Here is an 18,664-nt window from a genome sequence, read left to right as displayed (position 1 = left end):
GTATTTAATATTATTGCCCTTTTAAATCCAGTGGCAGCCGTCGCATCACCTATGGAAAACATTGATTAGTAAATTTAGCCCATGGTGAAATGACTATGATGAGCTGCCAGGTGGAAGCTTTTCTCCCTTGCAAAGGGATTTTTTTGCATAAATGTTGAATGTTCATTTTCAGATTTTTGTTTAGCCTTTCAAAATGAAAACGTGTTGCAGGGAGATAAATATGTAATTGGATATACCTTGTCTTGTTATATTCTCCTGTTTGTTCAGCACAATTTCCCCAAAGCTAAACCTCATAATGGCTTTAATGGGCCACCCTCCAAGGTTACACAATGATGTAGTCATATTTACCACCTGACACTGCTCACATACGTGTGCGAGGTATGTTTCGAATTTTCTCAATTTTATTGCAATCTCTGTAACCTCTGTCCTATTCCTCATCTTCACCCGGGATATACTGTATGAGCGCAATTGCAGAAATAGAAAATCTAAGTCTGAAAGTTCCCCTCTTCCACATGGAAATAGTGAATATCTTCAAAGAGCAAGACAATTCCAGTACCAAATAATTCATTGAATGATAAAAGTTTAATTGAGCCTGTTGTGTCTTCATTGTTCTTTCGTGTCTCTTAGGCAGGAATATGGATCAAGGAAAGTTTTACTGATTGGGAAACTTTGACACTTCTAACAATGCAATGTGACTGGGAATTGCTGTTTGTCCACAGGTGTACCTTTCAACAAAACATCTCACTTTCACAGTTTTGTTTTACATGAATTTTAGTTTCTTCAATAAAAGCTCCTGACAGTTTTCTTACTCTTATCTTTTATTTGTAGGAATGGTGGGTGGACACCTTGGTCATCATGGGCGCAATGTAGTACGTCCTGTGGAATCGGATTCCAAGTGCGGCAGAGAACATGCAGTAACCCAGCTCCGCGCTTTGGTGGGAGAGTGTGCGTGGGGCAGAGCAGAGAGGAACGGTGAGAACCCCTTAAGGAAACTGCTCCTTACTGCAGTGCTTGTCTGTCTGAGGACACCAACTCATGAGCTGTGGTGGCAGCTAGAGGGTTAATCCGCACTGTAGCATCGGCTATTAGTACATTCCAAATAATTGTACTTAGCAGTCCTTTGGGCTGTCTATTTGGTAATTAATTATTCAGCTTATTAGACCCTGAACTCTGTGGAGATTGTATCATTGTAGAGGTCTCTACTTCGGTCTGTAGCATAATGAGGTAAAAACTGCTCTTTAAATATCTCTTCCCAGACAGCAGTTGATCTAGATTTAATTTATTAATCACTTTCGTCTCTTTAACTCCTGAGCTATTGTCAGGTCAGCATTTACAAATGGAAGAGTTCAGTTGAAGAAATGACACGACCTGACACTGGTCATAGTGAACAGGCTACTGACTCACATGATGATTGCACAATCTAGCACGTGTTACATGCTGCCAATGGGCAGGTCACATTTCCATGATCCTGTCCCATATGCATTTGTTAGTATGTAGCTTATGAACTGTATCTCTATTAAGGTAATTTGGAAGTAAAAGGATTAAACTTGATGGACCTTTGTCACTCTGTCATAATATATGAGCGTACAGTATGTGTCACAAATATATAAAATATATGTATGTGTAACTAGGACACAATAATGCCACTTGTGTCAGGTTTACCTGGGAAACTGCAGTGACTGTGGCATTTATGTCATGTATTACAGGCTGATCTTGGCTCTGCGTTCCCTACATCTGTTAATTAACACAATTAATTTCCTCTGGTGTAGCTTCTGGTTTCTTAATTTGACATTCACAGGGTGTTTAACCCTGGGCTGATGTCTGAGCCAGTCTGACCTTTTACTGGATTCCAGATGGAAACCAGCGAGGGCACCACTTCATCAATATTCTTATAATTGGACTAATTCACTGCTGTCTTCTATTCAACCCTCTGCCCTCTCTGTCATTATTATGCAAGTGGTCTGCTTGAGCCGTACATACTGTATATGGCAACACTGTACTATATATACGACAGTACAGGGTACAGACCGTAACCAAGATATAAACCGAGCACTAGTAACAATTAGCACCACAATTCTCAGTACACAAAACAGCTGGGAAGCAAGGTGAGTGAGGAAATAATCAGCGAAAAGTGTGGAACCTGTCCCCAATAGTGAGGGCACGAATAGCAGGAGTAGAGTCACTTAGAAGAACGGCTGTGAGCGAGAGAAATTCTGGGCTAAATGGCCACTGAGTAGGTGAAGGCTGTCATTGAAGTTTTGGAGAAAAGGACAGTGAGAACAGGAGGGAGGAGAACCCTGCTTATAGGAGCTACAATCTAGGGGAAAGGGGAGACTGACAGATGACATGAGACATGAGCATGTGGATGGGAACCTGAGGGCAGGAGGTAGGCGAGGTAGATATGACTGAGGTAGGAGGGTGGGGTGCGTGACCTGATGACAAGGTTAAGTGGTGGAGGGTACGCTTTGATGAACAGGTGAGTTTTTAGTGCACGTTTGAATCTATGCAGGGTCGGGGAGAGCCTGATGGAGCAAGGGAGCTCATTCCAGTGAAGGGGGCAGCACAGACAAAATCTTGGATTTGATTGTGAGATGCAATAACCAGGTAAGAGAAGAGGCGATGGTCATTTGCTGACCGGAGAGGGCGGGAAAGCGTATATAAGGAAATGAGGCTGGTGATGTAAGGAGCAGTAGAGTTAAAGAGGGCCTTATATGTGAGGGAGAGGAGTTTGAAGTGGCTTCTGTTAGGGAATGGGAGCCAATGCAGGTTTTGGTAGAAGGGAGTGGTGGATGTGGAACGGCAGGAGAGGAAGATGAGCTTAGCTGCAACGTTGAAAACAGATTGGAGGGACGAGTGTTGGGAACATGGTAGCCCAGTGAGGAGAAGCTTGCAGTAGTCGAGCCAAGAAATGATTAGTGAGGCACGGCCTGATGCATGCAATGTTGCGTAGCTGGAAACGTCAGGATTGACCTAAAGATTGAATGTAGGGGTCGAAGAAAAGGGTGGAGTGAAAGGTGACAGACAAGCAGTGGAGTTTGGGAGCAGGGGAGATGATGGTGTTGTCAATAGTGATGGAGATATTGGGGGGCGTTATGTACACTTAGTTAGGGCAGGGTGAGTTGATGAGTTTGGTCTTGTCCAAGCTGAGCTTCAGAGAGTGCTCAGACATCTAGGAGGAGGAGGAGAGGCAGATGGATTCCTGAGAGAGGTCGGAAGGGGAAAGGTCAGGAGAGGAGAGGTGCAGCTGCGTGACATTGGCATAGAGGTGATATTGGAGGCCGAAGGATCTGATGAGTTTTCCCAGTGAAGATGTGTACAGGGAGAAGAGCAGAGAGCCAAGGGGATGTCAACGGGAAGGGTGGAAGGGGGTGAGGTAGAGCCAGAAGCAGACACAAGGAAGGAGCGGTTGGTGAGATAGGAGGTGAACCAAGCATGGTCGGTGCTAGAGAGGTCAACAGTCTGAAGGGTGCAGGGGAGGAGCAGATTATCCATGGCGTTGAAGGCCACTGAGAGGTCCAGGAGGATAAGCCAAGAGAAGTAGCCCCTGTATTTGACCGAAATCAGGTCATTGGTGACTTTGACCAGCAATATAAGTTTTCTGTTCTGAAATATACTAATGTATAATGGCCACATATTTCCTATTCTGTTGCCCATTTGTTTATGTGCTGATTTATTTATTCTTTGTAAGCCATTGTCAAAGTGATAATTACTTATTAAAGAGTCATCAATACCTTAAGTATACAGTCTTGCAAAGTTCCGCCATAAACATTTATCATTCATTCTCCAAACAACTTTTGCGAAAGTAAAATTTCAGGATAGGAAGATAGACCTGTACAAAGCAGGAAAAGTATTAAGAAGTTGTGCTAACAAACTGTAGGGGAAAAGAGGGAAGGGAAAGATTGAGCTTATATCTAATCACATTATACATTCTGAGTGTAGTCCACATCTTCAGTTGGATAAATGGTAATAATTGAGGTCATTTATGTCCTCATCTGCACTTTAGTCGCTGATGTGTAGATTGAGTACTTTGCCAGTTTGCGTAGCATAAATCTTGTAAAATCACTTTAAGTATGCCCAGAACGCAGGTCACTAGCACCTATGCCCATGCAGTTTTACATTCACTGACATGTCTGTTTAGCCCCGAGAGGCGGGATGGGGCAGACTAAGGAGGTAATTCAGACTTGATCGTAGATGTACTAAATTTAGCACATTTACGATCATTTACTCTGACATGTGGGGGGACGCCCAGCACAGGGCGATGCTTTTGCACCTGGTGAGTAGCTCCCTGCTAGCGCAGCTCCTGCGTGCTGACAGGCCGCTACCCACCTCGTCCCAGGTCGCAGCGGCTGCATGTGACGTCACACAGCCGCCGCGGACCACTCCCCAACGGTCCAAACATGCCTGAGTTGTCCGGACCACGCCCCGCCAACGGCGTTCTAATGCCATTGGCACACGCCCTCCTGCCCCGCAGCTGCCTCTGCCTGTCAATCAGGCAGAGGCGATCGCAGCCCAGAGATGCTGTTAGCATCTCACTGGGCTCCCAAGCTGCGCGTGCGCACTCCACATAGGGATTCAGACTAAGATCGCTGCCGCTGCAGCTATCCAGTCTAAATTAGGCCCTAAGGCATGTAGAATAGGCATTGAGAATAGATACAGAGCGGTACACCCTCAAATATTCACTACCGTTCAAAAGTTTGGGGTCACCCAGACAATTTCGTGTTTTACTTGAAAACTGACTTTTATTTATCAAATGAGTTGGAAAATGAATAGAACATATAGTCAAGACATTGGCAAGGTAAGAAATAATGATTTTTATTTGAAATAATTATCTTGTCCTTCAAATTTTGCTTTCGTCATAGAATGCTCATTTTGCAGCAATTACAGCATTGCAGACCGTTGGCATTCTAGCTGTTAATTTCTTGAGGTAATCTGAAGAAATTTCACCCCACGTTTCCTGAAGCATCTCCCACTAGTGGGATTGGCTTGATGGGCACTTCTAGTGTACTATACGGTCAGGCTGCTCCCACAACTGCTCAATGTGGTTGAGATCTAGTGACTGCACTGGCCACTCCATTACAGACAGAATACCAGCTGCCTGCTTGTTCCTTAAATAGTTCTTGCATAATTTGGAGGTGCGATTTGGGTCATTGTCCTGTTGGAGGAGGAAATTGGCTCCAATCAAGCGCTGTCCACAGGGTATGGCATGGTGTTACAAAATGGAGTGATAGCCTTCCTTATTAAAAATCCCTTTTACCTTGTACAAATCTCCCACTTTACCAGCACCAAAGCAGCCCCAGACCATCACATTACCTCCACCGTGCTTGACAGATGGCGTCATACACTCTTCCGGCATCTGTTCACTTGTTCTGTGTCTCACAAATGTTCTTCTGTGTGATCCAAACACCTCAAATTTTGATTTGTCTGTCCATAACACTTTTTCTCTTACGTCCTAGTGGATACTGGGAAACTGTACTTTAGTACCATGTGGTATAGATCTGGTCCACTGGAGCCTGGCACTTTTAGTGTGTACTGTATGTGTGTGCTGGTTCCTCCCCTCTATGCCCCTCCTACCAGACTCAGTTTAGAGAAATGTGCCCAAGGAGCCGGGTGCATTTCTTTGGAGCTCAAGAGAGTTTCCTTTATTTTTTATTTTAGTTGTTTATTTTCAGGTAGTACTGGTTGACAACCAGTCTACCTGCTTCGTGGGACTTAGAGGGAGGACCGAACCAACCTCCTGAGGCTTAATGGTTCGTAATCCCAGCTGACAGGACACTGAGCTCCTGAGGTGCTGTTTCACACACCACACTGTGTGTGCCCAGCAGCTAGATGCAGAAGAGTCGCAGGTGCGGTGATTAACACCGGGGTCCCAGTTAGTGGGTCCCTGGTGTGGTTTGGCGGCATGTCACGTGGCGGTCACGGGCCACGAGCTGCGGTGCCCAGCGCGGACTACACTGGCTCAGCAGGGCCTTATGCTTCACAGGGTGCTCACTGTCAGTAGGTATTGTGTGCACTGTGTATATTACTTCAGCCATTATAAACAACTTTGTGGGACCGCGCACCATTATAGGGGCGGGGCTTCCTGGAGAGTGGGACCAGAGGCGGGAAGGCGCCATTTCCTGCTGCTGCGGATCACAGTCTGCATGCACACTGCTGCTCCATGGACCGACGCTGTTACTGACTCTGTACTGGTACCAGGGGGTCATAGCTGGGGGGAGCACATCAGCGGTAGCGCCGCTGCACATATATAAGGTGATACCCATACTTTTACACACTGCACTGCTGTGTTTTGTGTGCTGGTCTCCGTTTCTCTGTGCCACTCCAGGGGCTCTCTAGGGTCTGTGTGGAGGTATTTTCAGTGGGTTTGCGCTGCATTATCATTGTGTACAATATGTCTGTTGACATGTTATGTGTACTGCTTGTAACTCTACCTCTTCTTCTGCGGGGTCCCTCATGTGTGAACAGTGCTCCTTATCTCCACACGGACACAGTTCACAGGCACCTGACTGGCTAGATACTTTTAAGAACATGATTCATAATGTGAATTCAGAACTAGCTGCAGCTAAGAAGGAGAGACAGGTGTTAAAACAGTCTATTGATTGTATGGCTAAAGCAGCAGATAACAGAAAGGCTTCTCAGCCCCCTTTGTTGGTTTCACATCAGCGCTCACTGCCACAGGTGCTCAAGTCTGATTCTGATTCTGACCAGCCTGATGTAGATGATGATGATATGGATGAGGACAGCTCTCTGTCCCCTGGGTGGAGGCCCTCATTTATGCTGTAAGATAGATTCTTTACATACCTAATCAGGAAGCAGAACCAGTTGAGGAGTTGTACTTTAATGTTAGACCCAAGACCTCAGCCACGTTTCCTGTGTCTAAGGAATTAAACTCCCTGGCCAGGGAGGCATGGGTGAACCCTGACAAGAAATTCAAAACTCCTCAGAGGTTTTATGTAAATTTCCCCTCCCAGCTGATGACAGGAAGGTATGGAAAAACCCCCATCAGTCGTATCGTCTGTGTCCAGACTGTATAAGAAATTGGTACTACCGTGCTAGGGGCTATATCCCTAAAAAAACCTGCTGACCGTAAAATTGAGACCACTCTCAAGGCAATATATACGGCAACGGGCATAGCACAGCGCCCCACAATAGTTTGTGGTTGGATTTCTAGGGCAGTAGTCAAGTGGTCTGATAATATTATTAATGGATTAGACACTCTGCCCCAGGATGAGGTCATTACTCTGCTGCAACACATACAGGATGCTGCAAATTTTATGAGCGAAGCTATAAAAGAATTGTGTAAGATAAATGGCCGCACTACTGCTGTGGCAGTTTCGGCATGCAGGGCTCTGTGGTTACGTCAATGGTCAGCTGACACTGATTCCAAAAAGGGTGTAGAAAATCTTCCCTTTACAGGTGATGCCTTGTTTGGAGACGAGTTAAATAAATGGATCTCTCAGGCAATGGTGGGTAAGTCTACTTATCTGCCGTCAGCTGCACCACCTGCTCGACGTTCTTACCGAGGACCCATCTTGCAGTCCTTTCGTGTGGCATGGTTCAGAGGCAGGGGCCTCTGGGTCTCCACTACTCCCAGAGGATCTCGTGGTACGTCCCGTAAACCTGCAACTGCTGTATCCCTGGACCAGACCACCGGGTCCCCTGCCACTAAGCCTTCCGCGTGACGGTTGGCCTCAATAGCAGGGCAAATTTCAGGTAGGTGCTCGCCTTCAACACTACGCCCACGTGTGGGCGACGTCCTGCCGGGATCCTTGGGTGAGGGACCTCATTTCCCAGTGATACCGGCTGGAATTTCAGGCGCTTCCTCTTCACAGATTTTTCAAGTCAGGCTTACCAGTTTTACCTGCAGCAAAAGTTACCTTGCAAGAGGCCATTCAAAAACTATCTCTCTCTGCACATGTTATATCTGTCCCCCCCTGCAGTGAACATGGTTTTGCCCAACTGCTAAAAAATGTCCTGCTGCGATCAACTTGGAATTACCACCCATGGGTGGATCCTAAATTTTCAGAAATCTCACCTGGAACCGACCCAACAACTTCAGTTCCTGGGAATGATATTGGATACAGTGTCTCAAAAGGTTTTTCTTCTGATGGACAAGGCATTGGCTATCCAAGCTATGGTCCGCTCAGTGCTCCGTCCTCGTAAGGTATCCGTACATCTTTGCATACTCCTGCTGGGCAGGATGGTAGCTGCTTACGAGGCAATCCAATATGGCAGGTTTCATGCCTGGCCATTTCAGCTGGATCTGCTGGACAAATGGTCAGGGTCTCACCTTCACATGCATCAGAAGTGACCTTATCTCCAAAAGCCCGGATTTCTCTATTATGGTGTCTACAAATTCCTCACCTTGCAGAAGGCAGGAATTTCAATATCCACTCATGGATTCTACTGACAACGGATACAAGCCACCGGGGGTTAGGGGGCTGTGACCCAGGGGGGCCAGTTCCAGGGAACATGGTCAAATCAGGAATCTGCTCTGCCGATAAACATCCTGGAACTCAGGGCAATTTACAATGCCTTTCTGCAGGCTTCCCATCTCCTGAAGGATCAGGCGATCCAGGTTCAATCGGACAACGCCACGGTGATGGCACACATAAATCGATAAGGGGGAACAAGAAGCAGCGCGGTGATGCAAGAAGTGTCAAAAATACTCTTCTGTGCGGAGGCCAACACAAAGGCCATCTTAGCCATATTCATTCCAGGAGTGGACAGCTGTGAAGCAGACTTCCTCAGCAGACACAACCTCCATCCGGGGGAATGGAGCCTACATCCCCAGGTGTTCAACAGTTAATACATCGGTGGGACTGTCTGCAGATAGATATGTTGGCTTCTTGTCTCAAGAGGAAGCTATGCTGTTACTGTTCCAGAACGAGGTATCCGCAGGCTGTAGCAGTGGACACGCTGATGACACCATGGGGGTCATTCCGACCCGATCGCTTGCTGCAGTTTATCGCAGCGCAGCGATTGGGTCAGAACTGCGCCAGCGCATGCCAGACGGCCGAAGGCCGTCGCTGCAGTACGATCGCCTTTGCCTGATTGACAGGCAGAGGCGGTCGCGGGGTGGGGGGGATGAACGGACGCGTTTAGCCGCCGTTTCGTGGGCGCAGTCTGGCCAACGCAGGCATGGCCAGACCATGCGGGGGCGGGCCGCAGCGGCTGCGTGAGGTCACACGCAGCCGCTGCAGGCCGGGGAGCAACGAGTAGCTCCCGGCCAGCACGCTAAAGCTGCGCTGGCCGGGAGCTACTCCTAAAGTGCAAAAGCATCGCTGCTGTGCGATGGTTTTGCACTTCTGCTGGGGGGCCAGGCACTGACATGCGGGGCAGGATAGCCCTGTGCTGGGCGTCCCCCCGCATGTCTGTGGACATGATCGTAGCCCTGCAAAATTTTGCAGGGCTACGATCAACTCGGAATGACCCCCCATGGACGTACCAGTTTGTGTATTTGTTCCCTCCTCTACTGCTAATCCCAAGGGTTCTAAAAAGACTAAGAAGGGAAAGCGTTCAAGCAATCCTGTTCCCCTGGATTGGCCTTGATGGGCGTGGTACTCGGACCTCCTAACCATGGCTCTGGAGGATCCCTGGCTTCTCCCGTTTCAAAAGGATCTTCTTCAGCAAGGTCCGTTCGTCTGTCCAGACTTACCACGGCTACGTTTGACGGCTTGGAAGTTGAGCGGGAGATTCTAGCCAGAAAAGGTCTTCCCTCCAGGGTTACGTCAAAACATTATCATCGTATCTGGAAAAAGTATGTTTCGTGGTGTGAAAGTAGAAAAGTTTCTCCCGTGGAATTTAGAATTGGTCGCTTTCTACTTTTCCTGCAAGCGGGAGTGGATATGGGCCTACGTTTAGGCTCCATCAAAGTGCAGATTTCGGCGCTATCTATTTTCTTCCAGAAAAAACTTGCAATATTGCCGGAAATACAGACTTTCCTAAAAGAAGTTCTTCATATGCACCCGCCCTTCGTACCTCCTACGGTTCCGTGGGATCTCAATGTGGTTTTGTCCTTTCTTCAATTGGACTGGTTTGAACCCTTACATAGTGTGGATTTGAAATTTCTTACCTGGAAGACTGTGATATTACTATCATTGGGGTCTGCCAGACGTGTCTCTGAATTGGGAGCCTTATCCTGTAAGAGCCCTTATTTGATTTTTCATGAAGACAGGGCGGAACTCAGGACCCGACCTCAGTTTTTGCCAAAAGTGGTTTCAGCTTTTCACGTGGATCAACCCATTGTGGTTTCCAGTGTTGTCTGACGCTTCCGTTGATACAGAGTCCATGGATGTGGTGAGGGCTCTGAAGGTTTATGTCAGACGGACTGCTTGTCATCGGAAATGTAATTCGCTGTTTGTCCTTTATGATGCCACCAAGATTAGTTGTCCAGCTTTGTGGTCGCAGCCTCTGGGCAGGCAATTTTGCATGCGAAAGAAAAGATTGCAGATTCTGCTTTTTTAGCAGAACCTGCAATCCGTACGGAATAACCCCCTATAGACGTTTTTAAGTTCTGTTAAAGCCTAATAGTGAATGTGTATTTTGCAAACATAAGATATTGTTATTTGCCAAAAAGCCACTAGTGCAGACACGTAACTTTAATTAGTTACCACTTTGAATAAGCATGCAATAGCATCTCTTTAGTGAATGTGTTCTATACCTGCAATTTGGGGTGTAGTTATATTGAAAGCAGAAGTATCCCCATAATGTGTAATACACCTTAGACCAGAGAGCCTCAGAGATTAGATTTGTACGGGGGTGGTTCAATACATAAGGTAACCAGACCTCTCATTATGTAAATGTATTCAACTCATGCATATATATATAAAATCAATAGTATGGCCTTGGTACAGATTATTTTTCCACATAGTCCCCATACTTGTCTAAGCATGTGTTTCAAAATTACATCAAGGCATCTATCCCAGCATAGAAGAAATCAGAAGCCAGGATATGATGGCTTGCTGAACGTCACCGTCTGTTGTGAATCGCCTTCCAAACAGGTGCTTCTTCAGTGGGCCAAAGAGATGGAAAGGTGCCAGGTCAGTGGCTGTCATCTGTAGTGGATGTGGTTGGCCGGCCAGATCACTGCTCATCTTGAACGTTTCCTGCCATTATCAAAGGCAGTACGCCAAATCCAAGCTGTTTCCGTGTCATGACGTACACCTCGACTGTTATCACTGTACACCTCGACAAGCTGGTGATGAATTTCAGCTGCTGATGTGCCCTTTAGACACTAAAATCTGACCACACTACATACCTCAATGTTTGACCATGTTCCAGCCGGCCCCGTCATCTTAAAGCTGATGTTGGGACAGTATGACTAATGGCTGTGAGGAAAAGCAGTGGTCTATCTGCTCTGGCCTGGCGGGAAATTAGAATGACATAGAGAACATTACACACGAGAGGTTTTGTTAAATTACTAATTAAACCGGTGGGCGTGGCCACGACGGCTGAGGAGTAGGCAGCAGGTCTCGGGAGCTCCCCGGCTACCACACTCCTGACACCCATCCTGACTCCCTCTGGTACCTCTGCCCGGCCGAATAGCTCACCCCGTGCTGCTGAGCACCGACGGGCGTCCCTCTCCGTGGTCTCCAGGTCCCGTGGAAGCGGCAATTACAGACGTCCGGCCCTGCGGCCTACAGCTCCTCCGGATCCCCGGCCTCGATTTTGGCGGCCTCGGCCGCGGGACACCCGGAGCTCGAGCGGCGGGCTGCTGCTGCTGTCAGACGCCGTGGGAAGACTGTGGGGGAGAGATAGCCTCTCCTCTGCCTTTCGGGCTGTGACCTGGAACCCTGTAGATAGGAGAAAAAGCAGGTACTCCTGGGGAAGGGGAAGGGACACAGCGGCCATTTTAGGAGTGGATTATAAAGGCTGCTGCCCATGCCTGCACGCCTGATGGGCTGCCTGATGAGATCCTCCTGGGACCTGTGAACTGCTTGTGATCTTTGAGACTTTAATGTAGCTTGCTCTCACCCATTCTCAGCCTCTCAATATCTATATTACCTATATTGACTCAATATACTGCTGGAAGCACAGTCAGGTGTTCTCACTGTGCAGCTCTCTCATTATGACTCACAGGAGTTGCATATAGATTGGAACTGATTACGCTGCTGTACTGCACTAATATCCTACAGTGTATTACACACCAATATCCTACCCTTGCCTCCCGGAATTGCTGCAGGATATTCCCTCTTCAATATTCCTGTCCGTATTGCTGCTCTACACAAGCCTGTATTTTCTATCCATTGATATTTTGACCTAAAAACCGGGCACGGTTGTTTCCCGCCACTGATTGTATACGTCCTTGCTGCTACCATCTTCTAATTACACTTCTATTCTGAAAACCCTGCCCTGGGGTGGGTGCGACTGTTCCTGTCCAATATGGTTAAGGGAGGCCAGAGTGCGGCCGCGGCCAAACTAGAAAGATATGCCAGGCAATCCAATCTCAGGGTGTCATCGGCTCCTTCTCAGGGAGCCTCTCCGACCCACTTGAATTCCCCCTCTGTGTCTGCGGCCGGTTCTCCAGAGGTGGCGGAGGCGCCGTCTATTCAACAGGTGCTGGAGGCTATAGCTGGCAGTGAACAGCGTCTCTCCGATAAGATGGAAAAGGTGCAGTGTGACCTCTCTTTACTCCGACAGGATGTTCAGCGTATCCGTGAGAGAGTGGGTGAGGCGGAGACCCGGGTCTCCAACCTGGAAGATATGTGCGGCCCCCTGAAGCAGTCCGTATCCACGGTGACCCAGCAGGTTTCTTCCCTTCAGACCAAGCTTTTAGACATGGAGGGACGGCTGCGCAGGAACAATGTAAGATTTGTAGGCCTGCCTGAAAAAGAAGAGGGCTCGCAGCCGGAGGACTTCATTGAATCCTGGCTTAAGGAGTTATATGGCGCTGAGTCCTTTACGGCCCAATTCACGGTGGAGCGTGCACATAGGATACCTTCTCGGCCGCTACCTCCTGGTGCCCCTCCTCGCACCTTCATCGCCAAATTCCTGCACTATAAGGACCGGGACTCAGTTCTCCGCCTAGGTCGTACGAAGGGCCCGTTGGTCCGTAATGGAGTCAAGGTGTCGGCCTTCCCGGATTTTGCCGCAGACGTCCAGAAGGACCGAGCCCAGTTTATGCCCATTAAACGGCGTCTGCGAGACCTTAACATCTCATACTCCATGCTGTTTCCCTCAAGGCTCCGGGTTGTGGCGGATGGGGAGACCAAGTTTTTTAATTCCCCTTGGGAAGCGGCACAATGGCTGGACAGATTTGCACCGGGTGCTCGGCAGCTGGCTCCGGACTGATCTCCTGCGCTGCAGAAGCTGAGGCCTAGACTACCGGAGGGAACGATCATAGATCGGGGAGCCCCCCCTCCTTTGTATTGGTGGCTCAAGACTTTTACGTCCAAGTGGTGTTGGTTAGAGTAGGGTTAGAGGTTTAGCTGAGAATCTAGGCCTTCTTAGCACTTGGAAGTTCGGGTTGTTGGTTTGGGATATAAGTATGCCGGTGTTCGGGGGGGTGTACGGGGAGGGGAGGGATAATTGGGAAGCAGCTGGTTGCGGCTCCCTTTGTTGCTGTTTTTGGTTTTTTTTTTCCTTAGTTTGTTATTTTTCTTTCCTAAGTTTTTTCTGAAGCAAAAATGTTTAATAATTCAGACGCTGTGGCTTATAGCGCAGGGCTTATATACGTCATGTGTTGCTGGTATTAATAATGTCGATTCTCAGTTATATTTTGGGCAATGTATATCCGGGAGACACATAGAGTCTACATGGGGTCATGATTAACCTGAAATTTCTGGCATGGAATGTCCGAGGTCTGAATAACAAAATCAAACGCTCTTTGGTTCTAAATATGATTAAGAAATATGACCCGGATATTGCATGCCTCAGTGAGACCCACTTGGAGGGATATAGGTTATTGTCTTTGCGACGGGCCTGGGTGGGATGGGCTTACCATGCCTCTCATTCTTCCTTTTCTAGGGGTGTCTCAGTTCTGATTAAGAAATCAGTGCAATTTGAATTGTTGTCGATCAAAACTGACCCGTATGGAAGATTTGTATTTATGGAATGTAAACTGAGTTCCCAGCCCTATTACATTTTAGCGGTGTATGTGCCCCCTCCCTTTTCATATGCTGTGCTACAGCAGGCTGCCTCTTTCATTGCTCCGTCTCCTACCACCCCAGTGATATGCCTTGGCGATTTTAATAATATCCTAGATTTGTCCTTGGACCGATGGCACTCCTCGAGGGTTGCGCTAGCGGGTGGTGACCCTACCAAGTTTGCTGACTTCTTGAATAGTTTGCAATGGGTAGATGCGTGGAGACTCCGTCACCCTGCGGCCCGTCAGTTCTCCTATTTTTCCAGTGCTCATGGCTCCTTCTCCAGGATTGACCTTATGCTGGTGTCCCCTGCCCTTGTCCCTGGGATCATTGACATCCACTATGAGGCTCGAGGGGTCTCTGATCACTCCCCTCTGTTGATGACCATTGCTGTGGAAGGTCAGAAGGGGTACTCTTACTGGAAGCTGCACCCCTCTTGGCTGACCCAACTAAGTGACTTTAGTGACCTGGAGACTCAGTTGGGGGGGGGGGGTATTTTAACGATAATGTAGGGTCAGCCCCGGGTGCGATAATTTGGGATTCATTTAAGGCGTTTTTGAGAGGTTCCTATATTGGACGCATAGCGGCTCATAAAATGTCCTCAAGGGAGAGAGAACAGGCCCTTGAAAGCGACGCCAGGGAACTGGAGTCCCAATATTTGCTAGATGGTGCCCCCGCGACGAAGGTACGCTGGCTAGTGTCTCAGTCGGCTTGGATGGCCCACCTGTCCGATAAAAACTCACGTTCCCTCCTTTTTAAAGCTACTAATATTTATATGCAGGCTGATAGGACGGGGGGACTCCTGGCCCGTCTGATACATTATGATCGTTCCGGGTCTACGATCACCCAAATGTCCGATGGGGATGGCTCCTTTGTTGACACCACGCCGGACATCGCGCAATTATTCAGATCTTATTACTCTGCGATATATAGCTCACAATTGACGTGCTCTACTTTGGATCTCTCTTGCTACCTGGGGGGTATTGCGCTGCCCGCACTTTCCTCTGGGGCCTGTGAGCTGCTGGAGGCTCCCCTGACGCTCGAGGAGGTGACTGCGGCCATTGGCATGTCCCCTGGTGGCAAAGCTCCGGGGTGTGACGGGATTCCCTCCGAGGTCTACAAGAATCATATCGATTTTTTTGGGCCCAGACTACATGCCCTATATTTAGATATATTTGCCAATAACGAGCTTCCCCTCTTTATGTCAGAGGCAATTATAATAGTGATTCCAAAGCCCGGTAAGGACCCTGGGTCTCCAGACTCCTATAGGCCGATTTCCCTGATTCCCACCGACGCTAAGATCCTTGCAAAGATATTGGCAGTACGGCTTAACACAGTAATCACCTCCCTTGTTCACTCGGACCAGACTGGCTTTATGCCAGGGAAGTCCACATCTATTAACCTACGTAGACTATATACCATTTTACAACTCCCACATGACTCCCCTTCTGATTCGGCTGTGGTCTCGTTAGACGCAGCCAAGGCCTTTGACAGCATTGAATGGGCTTATTTATGGGAGGTGATGGCTAGTATGGGCTTTGGACCCAACTTTATCAGATGGACTAAATTACTGTATCAACATCCGAGTGCCAGGATCTTGGTGAACGGCTATGTATCCTCCTCTTTTCAACTGTCCCGTGGTACTAGGCAGGGCTGCCCCCTATCCCCCGCACTGTTTGCTCTGGCCATCGAGCCCTTGGCCTGTTTGATACGATCGCACCCAGATATTGTGGGAATCGGTACGGGTTCACGTGAGGATAGAATAGCTCTTTATGCCGACGACATGTTGCTATTTTTGCAGGATTACACCAAGTCAATGCCCCCTCTGCTACGTGTGATTGAGTGCTTTGGTGACCACTCGGGTCTTAGAATTAACTGGTCTAAATCATACATTATGCCAGTCATAGGTCCCCCCCCCCTACTATTCCCCAAATCCCCCTGCCATTATGTTGGACGACACAATTTAAATACCTCGGGATTCAAATAACTAACGACCCTTCTGACTTTGTCCCTCTGAACCTGGACCCAACTATGCAGTGGGTTATGAGCAAATCCAAAACTTGGTGTAAGCTTCCACTGACGGTGTCTGGTAGGGTTAATCTCATAAAAATGATTATACTGCCCAAACTTTTATATATTATTCTCCAGTCCCCGGTATATATTTATCCGCTATTCTTTAAAAAATTAAATAGTGTTCTATCCTCTCTGATATGGGCTAACAAGCGACCTAGGATACAGCTAAATACCCTTACCAGGCAGCGCTCTGACGGTGGCCTGGCTCTACCTAATTTTCAGATATATTACTACGCTGCTCAGTTGTGTGGGCGCAAGATTCTGGGGTTAACTCTTTACATTGTGAGTTTATTCGCTGTTACTTCCCTCACCTCTCCCCTATGCAAGTGCTGCTGAGTGGGAGCATGGCTCGGTTTCTTCACCCTATTATTTTCCAGGCCTTAAAGATATGGCGGGCCTTGAGAGTCCTCTTGAGATACAATGGTATTGACCCAGATACCCCCCTTTGGTACTCTGGCTGGCTCCCTGAATTGCATGGGCTTGAGGGGCGGGAGGTATGGGCCCCTAGATCGGTGGTTTCTATTTCTCAACTCTACCTAGATAATGTACTCAAATCCTTTCAACAACTGAAAGTTGAGTTTGACTTACCCAATTCCTACTTTTTCAGATACCTCCAGCTTCGTCACGCCCTCCAGTCCCAGTTTGCTGAGTCCCCCCCACGAATCCTCCCATTTCCCATCAAGACCTTTGTGGCCACTTTGGGTCGAGCTAAGATGGTCTCCTCTGCGTATGGATATTTGCTTACTAAGCTCCATGCGGACCCCCTGACACGTCTCCGTGGAAAGTGGGAGGAGGATATGGGTTTAATAACTGAGGAGGACTGGGCCCTTGCTCTGGAATACCCTGCCAAAGTTACCAAATCTCTCAGATATCAGCAAATTCAGTTCTTCATTTTACACAGAACATATATGACTCCAGCTAGACTGGCTACTTTTGATACAGGCGGATCTGGCCTCTGTCCTAAATGCGAGGGGGAGGTGGGAACATTTTGGCATTTAATGTGGGATTGCCCAGGGTTGAGGGTGTTCTGGTTGGGGGTTAGGTCAATTCTGGAGAGTACGGGAGTGACTGGCGGGCTGCTTACCCCTCAATTCTGTATTTTGGGGATGGGATGCTCTACTTCTATGTCTGTTTCGATGGGTCTTTATGCTTGCAATGTATGTGCCTTGGCTAAGGTCTGCATTGCGAGGCTATGGATGGCCCCTAAAGCCCCTTTGGTTTCTGCGCTTAAGACCTTAATCAATGATACATTAATTAAAGAAAGATATGTATACAGGTTGAGTATCCCATATCCAAATATCCGAAATACGGAATATTCCGAAATACGGACTTTTTTGAGCGAGAGTGAGATAGTGAAACTTTTGTTTTTTGATGGCTCAATGTACACAAACTTTGTTTAATACACACAGTTATTAAAAATATTGTATTATATGACCTTCAGGCTGTGTGTATAAGGTGTATGTGAAACATAAATGAATTGTGTGAATGTAGACACAATTTGTTTAATGCACAAAGTTATAAAAAATATTGGCTAAAATTACCTTCAGGCTGTGTGTATAAGGTGTATATGAAACATAAATGCATTCTGTGCTTAGATTTAGGTAATATCACCATGATATCTCATTATGGTATGCAATTATTCCAAAATACGGAAAAATCCCATATCCAAAATACCTCTGGTCCCAAGCATTTTGGATAAGGGATACTCAACCTGTACATGAAACAAAACGCATCAGCCAAATTTGAGAGGGTCTGGTCTCCATGGCTTGACTCCCCCCATTCTCACCCGATACCGCAACTATAGAAGGCACTGAAGTGCTGACTCTTCAAAAATGTACTGTTCCATGATGTGTTTAAGATGCTTGGCGGTTGAGCCCTGCATGGTTGTCTGCTTAGCTGCATGATTGCTGTGGTCCTGAATCAGAATATTCCTTTTTACTTTGCTTCTGTTTCTTTTTTTTTATTTTAAATTTTTATTTATTTTTTATTTTATTTTTTATTTACATCTCTCCTACTGGTTAGTTTAAGGGAGTTAATATAAAAGTTAAATGAGGATTCATATATATGGTTGCGGATCTTGCAGACCTAACTGATCAGAACAACAGGAAATTTTTTGTACTATTCCCTCATGGACACGCTGCATTATTCCACAGTTGTGAACTTATTTCAAAGATGAGGTTCTGATTCAAGTTAATTGATTTATTTACTGTGAAGTGTTGATGCTCTGCAATGTCTGTACCTTATTTTCCAGACTGCTAAATAAAAATTACTTTATTTAAAAAAAAAATTACTAATTAAACCACCCTATATATGTGTGGCAATGATGAGATCTGTGTGCTGCGTCTCACAGGTCCCAATCTGTGGAAAGGCCACACAGGCATTGGCCTCAGGTGGCAGAAATCAGTGTGAATTACATGGTTTTTGTTTCTCCTCAGTATGTTGTGCACTCCCAGACATAGTATATAAGATATATTCGTAATTTACAGACACAAAGTATGGACACAATA

The 18,664-nt window shown here is 47.2% G+C and overlaps 1 protein-coding gene across 4 annotated transcripts in view; it reads left to right on the top strand.

Moving 5' to 3' along the window:
* Positions 1–18,664, top strand: part of SEMA5B (semaphorin 5B) — a 750,739-nt gene that overhangs the window by 626,033 nt on the left and 106,042 nt on the right. For all 4 annotated transcript variants that reach the window (XM_063934055.1, XM_063934058.1, XM_063934057.1 and 1 more), the window contains one exon: positions 829–972. In XM_063934055.1, the coding sequence (XP_063790125.1) occupies positions 829–972 (144 nt within the window). The remainder of the gene's footprint in view (positions 1–828; positions 973–18,664) is intronic.

This window comes from Pseudophryne corroboree, chromosome 7, assembly GCF_028390025.1.
Source record: "Pseudophryne corroboree isolate aPseCor3 chromosome 7, aPseCor3.hap2, whole genome shotgun sequence".
Taxonomy (NCBI): Eukaryota; Metazoa; Chordata; class Amphibia; order Anura; family Myobatrachidae; genus Pseudophryne; species Pseudophryne corroboree.
Note: the sequence above shows the minus strand (reverse complement) of the source record. Positions and strands in the feature narration are given on the sequence as shown.